Genomic DNA, 15224 nt, shown 5'->3' with positions numbered 1-15224 from the left:
TGGAAGAAGATCAGTACATAAATACTGCAAGGTGCAGAAAGTATTTTTCTTAGCCTCTGCTTTTAGGCCCCAGTTATACATGAAGTACTAGAAAGCGAAACAATGTATTAAAAATAAGATACTGATGAACATGGTTACAACACAATACTATTTCTTTACCTAACCCTGGAGTCATACAGATTAAAGATAAATTGTGCTCACTCAATTTACATATGATTCCAAATGACAGCATGGGAGTTCAGCAAGAACTCAAAAAATAGGTTTTGGCTTTCATTTGTAGAATTGACTACAGATTAATTTTCATTTAAAAAAAAAAAAAAGAAAAGAAAATGAAAGCCACAAGCAGCATCACTGTAGGTTAATATAAAACTCACCAACAAACCAATTGAAGTTAAGCTAATATTTAGCTCTTGATTGTGAAGTCCAAAGCTTCCTGCAACTTCAACAACTATCTGTAGACAAGTACATGGCATTGTTGGAAGAAAGTCTGTCACAACCAACTGAAGACACTGGAATGCAGTCCGTATTAAGGACTCTCTTAAAAAAACAAAACAAAAACAAAACACACACACACACTCATTTCAAATTTCTTCAAGAGCACAGGAATGTTTTGAATATAATACCTCAGGAGATAGCATTATTTAAAAAAAGGAAAAAAAATGTTTTTGAGATGAATTTGCAACATTTTAAATGGTTCAACTGGAGGGTTTTTGGAAATATAACATTAAGTTGAAGCTTCAAATTCTGATGAAGTATTTTAGCCCATGTTAACTAGCCAGTGAAGTTGAAGTTTAGACTCTCCAGTGGTCCTCAGCTAGTTTTATATAGTAAAGTCCACTTCTCTGTTCTAGAGTTCTAGAACTTGTTAGTTCAAATGTGTCAGCTAAAACATTCTAAAAAAGCCATAGCAGACAAAACAAAGCTTAAGTTTGAGCATGATAATCTTCCAGAGGGTAAGCTGTACTGAACAATTTTATCAGCAGTTACAAATTACTTAAAGTATGCCAAACAGGTGGGCAAAACGTGTTTTTATTTATTAGAGAAGATGTATGCTAACATAATGGTAGTCTTACTTGCTTCAATACTATATTATGTTAGACAAAATATTTTCAAAATATCTGCCATTAAATAGATCTTTAATAAATACTTTGCCTTCAGAATTAAATTCTGAATACAAACATAAAGTAAAAATGTAGTATGGAAAAGGTTTGTGAGAAGGAGCTCTCAGAAGCAGCAAGGTCATCTATAACTAAAACCTTGCTTAGTGAGAGACAAAATGAAGGAATCAAAAGGAGTGGTGGAGTGTAGATAATACCAAATAGGGAAGCTGCATTTAAATTTCACTGTAGGTTTTTTTTTTAACGCTTAATGTTTAATGTACAAAAGAAAAAATCCCAAAGGTTTGTAATACAGAAACTTAGTGTCTTTCAGAATATATATCCCAGGAAAAAATTCAGAATACAGATATGTCAGTTACATATTTCAAAATCCTAAATAAAATCATAATTTTTTCAATTAATTCCAAATGAAAATCATAGGTGGGCCATTTCCACTGTATTGTAACAGCCAACATGATATGGAAGCCAGAGAAATGCACAAGAAATTTCACATGGACAGTAATGGTATAACTAATAATTCTTTGATATGATGCATACTGCAGAGAGACATCCATCCTACCACAAAAGATCAAAGGATTTATCATTGCTATACTGATGGAGGAAATGCTCACACACTACTTTCCCCCACATTCGTTACAGGAGTCTATAAAGTGAAACACACCCAAAACTGCTGCAGTTCCCTGTCCACTACAAAGTTCCAAAGTAACCTCTCTTTCGAATCTTCAAATGCGAAGCCACTAGAACAAATTCAAAACAGTTCACTTCCCAATTAATGTCCCACACTACTATGTCTTTAGAGAAAGGTTTCAAAGTCCTTCATGCAAGTGGCAACAGCAATACAGCTCTTCAAAATGTAAAAGTGTCCTTAATGTTATAGGTGGCCACCAAAAAGGTAAATATAAATGCAAGAAACTTAAGCTTAGCTTGAAAACTTAAGATCATATAGGGCTTTATCTATCCCTAAAATAAACAGGGGCATCCCATTGAAAAATTCTTCAAAGAAAGAATTCTTTTTGTTTGGCAGGCTAGTACCGTACAATCAAGAAGTGACCCAAGTATCACTGGCTCTCAAAATGGCATCTTCTGCATTTTCAGCAGCCTGGCAAGAAGTTCTCCTGGAAGGTAAATGGATTTCTGTCCTGGAATCCAGGATGTTCACTGACCAGAGGGACGATACTTGTGAAGAAAGTCTCATGGTCAATAAGTTTATATTTAAAGTATGATAATAGTGCCTGCATCTTGTGCTCACAGCTGTAAGTGAGGCAAGAAATTCAGTTGCTTCCCAAGGAAAAGGAGGCTTGCTTAATTTTTTTTCCTACTGTAGTTGGTATGATGTGGACAAACAGTGCTATGTAGTTGAAGAAAAATAGATTATTCTATATGCTTTATAGGGGGAGACTAAGATATAACACAAGATCTTATGAACATCTTGAGATATCTGCCAGTGAGGTATGGGTTTGAGATGTAAAAGGATCTGAAGACTGTCTTGAGAAGGAATCTGTGTTGGTTCTCATCCATCAACAACTACAGTGAAAATCAAAAGGCATGTAGGAACCACAGAACAGATTGCACCAAGCGTGGAAACAGCAGGTACCAAAGGAAGCATGGTTACCAAAAAGAGGATGCTCACAACCAAAAATGCCGACATCTTTGGGGATTTTGGTGAGTACTATTGCCAGAGCAAGCAATGCGGGTACAAGACCAAAACCCTTCAAGCATTTGTGGGGGCTTTAGGAGGTCTTCATATGGCCAGAAGACAGAAGCCTGGGGCAAAAGGAGAGATAGGCCAAGGTGAATTCTTCTGATAGAGTTACTTGCTGAGCTATCCTGGTGCTAGTCTTGACTAGCACCAAAGAAGGAATAATATGGTCTAAGTGTGTGGGTATAGTTCTTGGTGCTTACAGTTCCAGGGCCAGATGTTCATTTCACTGCTCATTTCAAAAAAACTCCTTGCAACTTCACCTCTCACTTTCCCTTGTGGACAAGAGGACCAGACCAGTAACATTCGCCCTCTGTTGGCAACAGAGTCAGCTGTCTCAGTCAGTCAAGGGATTCACCCACAGCAAGTAAATATCTTCCATCCTTGTGCAACCAGCAGCCATTTAGGGAGGAAGACTTCAACAAAAAGAGAGAGCGTTCAGAAGATGAGGCACACTAGAGACTACCCAAAGATTTAAGAAGAAAAAGAAAAAACAGAGGAACTGTGAGCAACAGCTCAGTCACAAAGAATTATCTGCAAGCACCAGAGATGTGTCCAGCATATGGTTAAGATCAAATGAATTGGCACAAGGAGTACTCCTCAGTGTATACTGCATGCTGACCACAGGAGAGGGTACAGTGGAATCATACTCTGGTCTTCTGAAAGATTAATTCAATAAAATAAAAGTGTGCTACAGGAAAAATTAAAAACTGTTTTTTTGTTGAGTAAAATTGTTCATAAGCTAAAAATGACAATGAAAATTATGGCTATTATCGAAGTGATTATTAAAGTAAGAAAATAAAAGCAGAGTTCTTTCTACTGTTCTTATCTTACATGATTATTTCCATCACTTACCCCTGATCACTTCGGATTGCCCCCATGACTCCAAGCACCAATGGCCAACCAGGTCCTAAGCTGTCACCCTGACTTTGCAAAATCTGTAGCACGCACTCCAACTGCTTGATCCTGATATCAGGATGACTAATGTTTGACAGTTCCTTTAGTGGATTCAGTAAAAGCAACTGCAGTCTCTAAAAGTAAACAATAAAGCATATTAAGGATGCTAAAATTTAACCGATCCTTAATTATTTTTATGTATAGTAAGTGAAAACATACAATACCAATTGAAGATTCATTAAATTATTTCAGTAACTCATTCACTAAATGTTCAAACTCAGTGTCAGACTGGCCTTTCTAAAAAACTGTTTAAAAGGATCTCAGCTTTTCCCCCCCCCCCACCCCCCCATTCTCCAGGTCTCTCAGGAAGTAGCTACAACATGCTGTCACAGTTCCCTAAAAACCGCCATGCAACTTTACGCTCACCCAGCAGGGCTAGACTCAGCTTCCTACTAAAGAGACCTTGAAAAAACTATCCATTGAACCTCAGTAAAAATACTAGAATATTTTATTAATAATGGATTGAATAGCTGTGATTTAGAAGGTTAGGCAATTTATTTTTCACTTGCCACCACATCACATATATACTTCTAAACATTCTGGAATTCTTTTGCACTCATGAGGGTGATCCATAATTTGTTCTAACAAATGGACATAATATGCAAGCATCACCAGTCTTTGTTATGCATTTGAAAAAGGAAGGAGGGTAGTTCATTAGAATGCATGAGGTGATTCTCAATAGTTACATCTGAATGTTACAGCTGTAGGCTTTATAAACTCAATAGTAAAGTTGCTTTATGAATGCCTCCTTTTCATTGAACTGTAGAAAACTTCCTCTAGGGAAGATTTTGATTTCATGTTCAATTTAAGTTCCAGAAAAGGAGAAAAGCAGCTGCTCTTAAACTTTACCTGATTTTGAGATAATGGAGGATCATGGCTGAATGTCAGTCCTGCTTTAATGAGAGAAGTTAAAGCTTCTGCTCCCCATTCTCTCATTCTGGAGTTTGGATGCTGACAGACCTGAAAACACAGCAATGTTTTGTTTAAAGTCACTTTTATTTAACCAAGATTTTAATGTATGTAATATATATAAAAAAAGGATATTTTAATTCTGTTAGAATTTACATACAATATTATAATTTTTTTTTTTACAACAATACCATAAATCTCTAGATGATAAAGTTAGGTTTAATAGTAAAAAAAATCTTTATCTTTTGGACAGACATACCTTCTGAATAAGGAAGCAATAGGAAGCAGTGAAAGACACAGAAGGAAACATAATGAAAACCAGAGCAGTTCAAGCCAATACATTTTCCAAAATTAATATACTGCTAATTCAGATAATGATTGATTAAAAAGCACCAAGCAACTCTTCAATGAATGCCTGGAAGTTTCAGATTTAACTTAGCCTTAAGCTACTATAAAATTCAAAGTTTCATCTTTCACGCACTGTTTAACATAATCAAGTGAGGAAGCATGACAGTAGCCAAAACAGAAAGTGTCTGCTCTTCTATATTCTCAAATACAAAAAGTAACTGCATAGTGAACGTACAATAAGCCTTACACTCCATTATTTCAAAACCTTGACAAAACAATAGCGAACACTATTTCAAGCTTAAGTTTCAGACGTGTATCTTCATTTCTCTTTGTCTCCTAATTATCTAAACCTAATAGTTTTGCTACTTGCTTTTTTTAGAACAGAAAAATTAAAAACATTGTGCAAATCCATTGCATAGATACCTAGTATGAACTGTACTCCCATAGCTGATACATTACCCTCAAACAAATAAGTCTACAGTTTCATTGACCTCTACGTAATTATTTCCACCCACCCTTCCAGCCCTAGCTCAGATGGTGTGAGAATCCAGAATCAAAGTCCAAGGCAGGATCATAAGGAAGGCTGACGGTTTTGGTTGGTGGACCATTCCCTTATCAGCCACTAGCCAAACTGAAAAGGACGATGCAGAAGAGCTAGCTTAATGTTAAAAAACGCAGACAAGAAATAGCTACTCTCCTGAATTACTTATATTTTTGTTACCTTATATAAAAAAGACAGAATTTGAACTACTTCATGATTCTCTGAATCTGACCAGGTAATCAGTTCCAGAGACAGGGAACGAATTCTTCCCTCAGGTTGTGTTTAATTGAATTTGCAGCTGGTGTTTTCTCCTTCCTTATTGTACCGCGACGACTTAGGTTTAAAAGGAAATAAGGCAATACTTTAAAAGAAGTTGAAATGGACTGTGTATGTCCTGCAAAACAGTGGCAAATACCCACAATGGATAACAGACTGAAACAGACTGCTTACTAGATGAAAACACGGAGTCTCAAGATGTGGATGGTGAACCTTATTGTCTTGGAGGGGAAAAAAGGGCAAGAGAGGGGTGCCTGTGCTTTAAGTCTTTACACCCCTAAGTATCCAAATTTCTTCTCCTACATAAAAGATTATGTGGAGATGATCTCCATAAATAAGTTAGGGATGGCCAATCCTTAATACTGTTTGAAATAATGCACTCGTTCTAAGGAAGTGTCTGATACTTTCTGGGAAATGAGGAAGAAAAGCTTTCTCCTTTACCCACTTTAAGTCTCACCCTGTTCTTGCATTTCACTGTTCTACATATCTGTGTAGAGAATTAAAACTTTACAATTACATTCCGTCACCTGTTTTTAGTTTCAAATTCAAAATTCAAGATTCTTTTTCCATGATAGAGCATATATTTCATGTTGAAGTTAAAATACTTAAGAAATTGAAATAGGATTATGACACCTATTTTTATATTTGTACAGTATTCTCTTAAAAAGAGACCATTCAAAATGTTAGCTTAAACTTTTTTAAAACAAACCAACCCTTTGTTAATAAATCTAATGGCTTCAATCTGGTAAGGACACAAAAACATGCCTTAAAATCTTCCTAGATATTTGTACTATGTGAATCCAAAGTGAAACCTGTTTGTGTTACCTTAATTATAACACACATATTAAGTATAATAAATTGACCATTTTAAACATTGCTGTGTTTAAAACTTATAAAGACTGACGGCACCATAAAGACAAAGTCAATAAAAGATATTAAAATACTGGAATTTAAATATATAAATTCACTTTTAAATTCAAATTGTGATGCACTCAAGTTGCAAAAACAAAATACGTAAATACAATTTAATTTTTTTTTTTTAAATTACACTTTAAAAATGCATTTCCACAAGATCTTTATTAATACAAACTAAGTTCTAGTACAACTGACAAAAGCAATTAATTACCTCCAGAAGATGACCGGTCAGAGGTCTCCAAAGAATCTCAATCCTGTGCATGTTAACTAGTCCTGTTTCCAGTAATTTAGCAACAGCAAAAAGCGATGGTTCCTTAATAAAATGGAATTTGAACACATGACTTCGATGTGACTCAGATAATGTCAGAGCCTTTTGCTACATTATCGTTTATAAACTAAGGTGCAACTAATCTCATTGAAGTACTGTGTTTCGTAGGCTGTGAACGCTGTCACAACAGCTTAGGTAGCATGGCTGGGAAGTTTCCACAGCATCTGCAGTACTTCATGAGAAGCCACAAGGGGGTAGCAACAGCCTACCATGAAGAATACTTCTTTCATAATTTTTCATATAGTTTCCTCCAAGTTTGACAACAATCAGAGCATGGATATGCCTTTCAAAACTCTAATTTTTACATAGTCCTCCCTCCAACCAGTTTTATAACATACTTTACTAGCAAAATAGCCTTTTTCCCATCACAACTTTTAAAATTATATATGAACAAACAATATACAGTATTTCATTTAAGAATCCCCTTATGTTTTATCTTCTATCGGCTTCATAAATGCCCTGCAGGAATATGATAAATTTCCCATTCATCAAATACATATGCAAATATTTGTGGTAAGCTTCTTTTAATTTTTTTTTTTTTTTAAACCAACTTATATTCAAAATGACTGTTGTGCTGGAATTATTCTCTGTTCCCATTTCTGCTTATTTTTTATTCTCATTTTCAACTGATTTTAAACACAAGCTTTGCTTATTTTAATTCATTCTTTGTTGCTGTAATTGTCAGATATTATAAAGCATATTTTCTGTCATCATTATCCCTAGTGTAATAGATCAAGGAAAATCTTTCAGAAACTCTCCTCTGGGATTAGATTATGACTAGGAGAATATATACTCAATCCTCTTCAATCACAGGGTCTTTAACCTTTCTGGGCTAAAGGTTGTTTACTGAGGCTGACAGGAATACTATCATTTTCCCAAGTAAATACGAATTATCAGGGGGTTTTTAATATCTAAATTGTCAGGCTTTTTCTGAAGTATATTATAAAAGAAAATTGAAATGAAAATGAGCACCTCACAGAATATACTATGTTATTCAGAATCCCTAACCTCTGAAATTACAAGGGCTTTTAAAAGTTTTATCCACCCACAATCTGATTAATGCAAACACATGACATTCCTTAGTTAACAAAAAACATAGCAGGAACACAATGAGAATGTTCAGAGAATATAGTAACTGTATGAACCATTATAAACGAGACATTCTCTAGTTCATAATTTATTTTTTACTCTAGAATATCAAACGTATTACTGTCTTAATATTAGAAATAGTTAGCTTAAAGGCTTAATGTACAAGTCTTCTGCCTGTTTCACAAAAATATCTAAAAAGAAAATAAAGAACTCTTTTTATACCTTATTGTTTCCATAGGCCATATCCATGGCTTCCAGAGACAAGGAGCAAAGGGCGTTTATTAAGTGATGTAAAGACACATCGTCAAGGTACCTGAAAAATAACAGCTATCAAAACACTGCGAAGTTTGATATACACACATTATTTTAATTATAAGGTAAGGTTTCTTACTGTGAGCTTTCAAAAAGCCTTGAAAGTATGTTGGATATAACTGGCAGATCAGTCATAACTGCTGTAGTCAGAACCTTGAAAAAGAGTCAGAAATGTGTCTTATAGATTGCAATAGAAAATACTGCATAATCACTAACTGTAAAATGAATAATCATGCTTACTGTGCTGGGCCCTTCTACAGCTCTTCCAGGTTTTAATGCACCCCCAACACCAGGCTTCAGTCCCAGAATCCAGACAAGATGCTGAAATACAAAAGGACCATTTTCAGCAGAAAAGCCTTTTCAGGCAGAGAGGAAACTAACATTGTACTCGAACTAGCCGGCAGCCTTCCAGCCAAACAGAATTTAAGGGAAATGCTACGGTACTTACTGAAGGCAATTCAAAGTACACCATGAGTAGAATCAAAGCTTCTTCTGTTGCTCACATAAAAACTCAAAACCAAGTTATGGCAAAAAAGCAAGGCATAAAAGCAAGGCATAAGTATTTCCTATTATACCTGAAGAGTAGCCAGGACAAGTTGCCACGACGTACCAAGAACGGCTCCATGGCAGTGAGCTAAGTTGAGTAACGTCCTCATACACTGGATATTTTTGGAAGTCAGCTAAAAAAAAAAACCAAAAACCAAGTGACCACACAATTTTTATTATTCTACAATAATAGTGTTTCTAGGAAACTTGAAATTTTTTACTAAATAGCTTAGAGACTACATTTTGTTTACACTGGTGCAATGTATCTTTTTTAGAGAAGTAGTTCAGTATTTCTCCTTCTTCTCTCAGTCTTATCTTGCTGGGGTTGAATACGATTTGATCACTGCCCTCTCCCCCCAGCTTCACATTATTATCAAAGACACAAGTTCAAGTACTCCAGCTTTCAGTGCATCTGCTCCACAAAATCAGAGTCTATCTTAAAAAAAAACATATAAGTGAACCTTCACACACAGGCACATAACAGAGCTGAGACCTAGGGTTTTTCAAACGGAATGGATGGGAGCTGCTGAGCTAATAGTCAGATAAAAAACAAGAGTAAGTCTTCTTTTACAGTTAGAGAACTTGGCTGTCCAGGGCTGTTCCAAATTAAAAGCTCAGGATAATATTTCAGATAAACAGCATTCTTAAAAATGATGGTTATCTGTTGCCTGTTTTTGAGACACACTGAGATGCCAAAAGAAGCAGTTAAGCAGGATGAGATCACTTACAAGTTGTACTTACCATTACCGTTCCCTGTGGCTGAAGAGCTAAGGGTTGCCCTACTGCTACAACTTGCTGATGAGACTCGCTTGAGGGACTGATCATTTGAACATTCTGTCCCTGAATGGAATATGCTAGAGGAAAATTGAAAAGAAAAATATCTAAATTTAAAATCCAGTACGTACTTGTAGTAACAACCACCTTCTGGCAAACACACTCCAGAGAATTTTTTCACAGTATTAGCTTTAAGGTAGCTCACTTTGAGACCTTTAGTTATATTTAGATTATTATGTCATTGCCTTATGGAGTTAAATGAGCCAGCAATTACTCCCTCTCACTAACTATTAGATATTGCTTGCAATACATTAATACATTTTATGTCGAGACTGAAATATTTGTGCTAAGATACGAGCATTAGACTATGTCTCAACTTAGTTATCTGTGGTAATTGTGTGTAAATGGTATCGCTGTGTGCTACCATTGTACTAGTGCACTCAGAAAATGAAGGCATCGTGAATGCTATGTTGTGATGTTTTACCAATACAGGACTTCAGGACACCCATTTTATAACTCACCTGTAAAAAGAAGAGTAACCTCTGTAAAAGAACTTAAGTTCACTGCTTCATTTCCATAGAGATTCGTGTAGCTTAGTCACGCGTACTGCTTCACAGAGTTACGATATAATAATACACTTAGCTTGTGGGCTGGAGTAAAGGTGCTGGTCCTTGTTCCCAGAATAAGGTATTTTTGTTTTGTATTAAGAGGTCTAATGTTAGATCTATCTGCATATTCTCCAGGTAGTTGCATTTCTCAATACATAATGATTAATTTTAAAAATTAGAGTACATCCTCAACTGGCATATCCCATGAATTACAACATTCCCTCAGGATGTGAGAAGCATTAATTCAACTTTCTGTAAGCTGAACAGAGCCCAGAACTTAAGATCTTCCATTTATGCTGTAAGTACTACCACCACTAGACAACTGTAGAAAAGACTGTAGTACACCACAAATGCAGGATGTTCTAGCCAACTTTTAGGTATCTGAGTTGCCCAGAGACCTTTTCAGAATTTGAATGTCTTAATTGCATATCCTAACAGACCTTTAGGATGATAGATAGATCTCCTTAGAATATGAACTTCTGACATATGCTAAGCATTCAGGAAGTTTTAGGATACCCAGCAGATACTGCAAGACTAACCAGTTCTGGAAAGCAGGCAGTTTAGATTCTGTCTGAGGATTCTGACATAATTTAGTACAGCCAAATACTACAGTTGCGTATCTTTGCAAACACATCCTGAGAAAACTTGGGTTTAGAGGACAATACATGGAAACACAATTATGGATAACCTATATACTTACATTTGCTGGACAGAGCTGTAGTTGTGCTGTTTAATACAGTAAGGGCATAGTGAGGAGGCAAGGATCCTTTGCAAATGGCAGTGATAAAGGCATCTCTGGATGTTACAAGACCCAGTCTTCCACAAAGTGCAGCCATGGTCAATTCTGCTTTCAGAATATTTTCAGTGGCAGCTTCATCAGTGCTGAAAGAGTACACATCGTTTAGTAAGAATTAATCCATGACACAGAAGCAGGCAGCTAACCAAAACTGAAAGCAATGAGAACATATACTTTAAACCTGTCAACATTATAAATACTGAAGAGCAAGCATAATTGATCAACAAAATTCTTCAGAACCATTTCCTATAAAATTGGTCTTTAGTTCTAAATGACTTGCCAAAGAAGATGTCGTGGTTTAACCTGGCAGGCAGCCAAATACCACGCAGCCGCTCACTCACTCCCCCCCACACCCCACAGTGGGACGGGGAGAGAATCGGAAGGGTAAGAGTGAGAAAAACTCATGGGTTGAGATAAAGACAGTTTAATAGAACAGAAAAGGGAAAATAATAATAATGATGATAGAATATACAAAATGAGTGATGCACAATGCAATTGCTCACCACCCGTGCTGACCAATAACCAAGTAGCAATCGGTACTTCCTGGATCACGCCTACCATTCATATACTGAGCATGACGTCACATGGTATGGAATACCCCATTAGCCAGCTGGGCTGGCTGTCCTGATTATGTTCCCTCCCATCTTGTGTACCTAGCTCAGTCAGTAGGCATGGGAGCTGTCCTTGGACTAGCAGGGCACTTAGCAACAACTGAAAACATCAGTGTGTTATCAACATTCTCCTCATACTAAATCCAAAACACAGCACTAGGAAGAAATTTAACCCTATCCCAGCCAAAACCAGCATAGGAGACTATGAGGAGGTATTTAACACTAATTTCAGAAAATGATGTTTGATAACTAAAGACTCTTTGAAAGAGACAATTAAGTTACCAAAGTTATTACCTAGTAAACAGCTTTTTCCACTTCAAAGACTGCATAGTACTAACAAGTACTGAGACATTGTTTAGTCTCTTATCAACAGTAATCAGGACATGGGTAGAATCACTTCAATGGGTTGAAACATTCAGTCAAAGCAAAAAGGAGTAAAGATAATTTAAATAGTTTAAATGCAAGCCTTTGAAAGTGTCATTAGTTGTTCTATATTGAAATACATTAAAGGTCGATGCTAGACTTCTGGAGACTTCTGTGTCATTTACTCTTAACAGATCCTCACTCAGTCTAACCATCACTAACCCACAAACCTGTCTGCTCAGGTGCCATGAACAGCACTCTCTCATGCAACTGTCAACTTGACCGGCATCAAAGTCAGTTCAAAATATAGCTAGGAATGTCATCTTAGAAAAATCAAGAGAAATGAAAGACCAAATACCTTGCATCAAGTAGGAGGGATAAAGCAGCCAGAAGACCACACCAACAAGCATTCACCATTTCTTCCCAGACAGCTCTGCTAACTTGAAAGAAATACATACACTTGTTTATAGCAGAAACACAGTATTTTACTTAATAACTTTCAATTATATCACAAACAAAATGCTCACTACTGCGTCTTTTAAAGTGTGTTTTTATATGTACATTTACACAGACACATACATGTGTTTACACAAACACACTCACACCAGTACCATTTAAACAGTCACATTTAAAGTAACATTGCTAAAGTAAAAAATGTCACCAAGGCAATGCTTATTCTAAATTACACCAAAAAGATCTTACAAATAACTATTTTTAATCTTTGTCTGTAAAAATAAACATTCAGAAGTGCATAAGTGTGGGACAAGAAACTCACTGAAATTTTGCAGTGAAGGAAAAATACTCTCCCCTGGTATTTAAAATAAATCTTCCTAGTTTTTTTGTTAATTTAATATTTTTTAAAAAAAAAAAAAAAAAAAAAGGTCTAACAGACCCATTAATCTGCCCGTATCATTTCCACACCTCCCTCCCTCTACCACGTGGTGCCATGAGCCTGGGCCGAGCCGGGGCTGCCTGCAGCACCATGGAGAGCTCTACATTCCCGAGGCCGCGGGCAGCGCTCGGGACAAACCCCTTTCCTCTTCTGCTGCCTTCGTGCCTCGGCACAAACTCCAGCACTAGAGTCTCAGCTTCCTGCTACACAAGCCAAAATCACTCCTGAGAGCCAAGTCTTTCTGTATGTACATATACAGACTCCTCATATGCTACAGAAATACAAGCCTCAGTTCCTATTACTTCTGCTTCTAAAGGAGTTCTTCCCTAACTACTTCCATCTTACTTAAAATCTCTCCATTAAAACATCTTTCTCTCGTTAGCAGAAATACATTTTTCTTTTAATGTGGTTGTAACTGCCACATTTCTCTCAGTCAGGCTGTCTCTTGTGACCTTGGATCTTAGTGTTAAGCAGAATTAAGGACACAGGAAGGCAGAACAGTATTTCTGGAGAATAGAATGCCTGTTATCTCTCCCTCACATCCCACATACATACATGTAGAACAGTATAGAGTCTATGGCTAAGGTGCTACAGGACAGAAGCAGTACATCAAGTATTTTTTTTAGAGACTACTGCTGTTCCATTACAAAAAAACCCGGAAAACCACTTCATTAAAAGTTTTTATATACCATTTAGAAACAATAAATTTAAGCAACAAAGCATGAACTATTTCAATGCTGCTTTATGTAAAACTGCTGTATTTTATATACCTAGTTCTTTCTCTGATTGGTCAGATACAGACTGCAAGTCTTGCTGCCCCGAAGACTGTGCTGGTAATGAAGTTGTCTCTGTTGTGGTTTGACTGACTGTTTCTGCCTCTCCCAACTCTCCTTCAATCATGGTAGTGATACCACGGACAAGATCCAGTAAACAGTGAAATGCCACTGACATGGCATAGCCTTCAGGAATCGTAGGTGGCTCTACCTTGTCCAGCATTTCCAAACTAAAAAATTGAAAGCATGACAAGTAAGTGTGTAACAGTACCACTGTGATTAAAAACAATAATAAAAAACAAGATTCCAAATGAATGTTAAGTACAAACAGGCCCCAAATACGATCCTTCAAGATTTATAGCAACTCAAGAAAATAACCTTCCTGATTAATTAAGTCATTAAGAATAAATGAGTCACTAAATAAAACAGTAAATGAAAGGGTACAAACCCTGAGTACAGTATTTAGATCTGCAAATAAATATTTAAAAAAATTAACACATATGAGCAAGCATCACTGAATTAATTACTCTACTTTTACCATTATTTTACTTAAAGCCACTGCAACTGAACCTATTCAGAAGAACACAAGTACATAGGAACAATAGAGGAGATAGGTCAGAAAGTTGTGACAGTGTGAATATAGTTATAACGAATTGAGAACAAGTCAGATGTTCCATTATTGTTATCTTTGAATCCATATGACCAAAAAAGCCTGTCATAGCTAGATAACACATGACTAAATATTCGTCACCTACATGCACAGATAAACAATGCAAGTTATTTGTACAAAGAGGAAATGCCTACATGATTCACTGCTGAAAACCATGCGATTAAAACATCACTATGCTGGAACTGCAGCCTCATTGCCATTTTTCTTCATATTTTACCTTAAAAGCACATAAAGAACTGCTGAGCTACAAACCCAACAGGAAACAGATTGTAGCTGCCACAGCAGCAGTGTCTACACAAGGAGAGACAGCCTGTTACAAAAACTACATGCCACCCCAACAACCACTATTTCATCATTTGCTCTACAAACTACTCTTAAAAAGGCTAGGCATTCCAGCTACAATATACCAAAGACACTTTTATCCTGTAGTGTCACCACTCTTTTCTGCACAAAGGATTTTCCTTCTCCCAGCCACGTAACACTTCAGTTATTACCTCTAATTTCCTGAAGATGCCTTAGGTATCCAGGGGCAAATCAAATGGTCAACATTTCACCCTCTAGCTACAAATAAGTATGTATATATATATGGCTCTAATTAAAATTATTAATGGGTTTTATAGTTACAATGTACTTGTGAGGTAGAGGTCATGTGCTCTTACTTTCAAATACGGGAAAGCAAACTACTGAATAAATGAAGTG

General features: G+C 36.4%; 1 protein-coding gene across 1 annotated transcript in view; it reads right to left on the bottom strand.

Moving 5' to 3' along the window:
• MON2 (MON2 homolog (S. cerevisiae)) overlaps positions 1–15224 on the bottom strand; it is a gene marked incomplete at its 3' end in the record, with an annotated part of 35696 nt that overhangs the window by 3899 nt on the left and 16573 nt on the right. Inside the window, exons 11-23 of the mRNA XM_009574992.1 lie at positions 13853–14085; positions 12549–12630; positions 11121–11302; positions 9780–9892; positions 9068–9172; positions 8733–8813; positions 8572–8645; positions 8403–8493; positions 6975–7076; positions 6253–6255; positions 4624–4734; positions 3673–3848; positions 375–537 (exon numbers count right to left, since the gene is read on the bottom strand). Of these exons, the coding sequence (XP_009573287.1) occupies positions 375–537; positions 3673–3848; positions 4624–4734; positions 6253–6255; positions 6975–7076; positions 8403–8493; positions 8572–8645; positions 8733–8813; positions 9068–9172; positions 9780–9892; positions 11121–11302; positions 12549–12630; positions 13853–14085 (1516 nt within the window). The remainder of the gene's footprint in view (positions 1–374; positions 538–3672; positions 3849–4623; positions 4735–6252; positions 6256–6974; positions 7077–8402; positions 8494–8571; positions 8646–8732; positions 8814–9067; positions 9173–9779; positions 9893–11120; positions 11303–12548; positions 12631–13852; positions 14086–15224) is intronic.

The sequence above is a fragment of the Fulmarus glacialis genome, unplaced genomic scaffold, assembly GCF_000690835.1.
Source record: "Fulmarus glacialis isolate BGI_N327 unplaced genomic scaffold, ASM69083v1 scaffold44743, whole genome shotgun sequence".
Taxonomy (NCBI): Eukaryota; Metazoa; Chordata; class Aves; order Procellariiformes; family Procellariidae; genus Fulmarus; species Fulmarus glacialis.
This window is presented reverse-complemented; position numbering and strand designations above follow the sequence as displayed.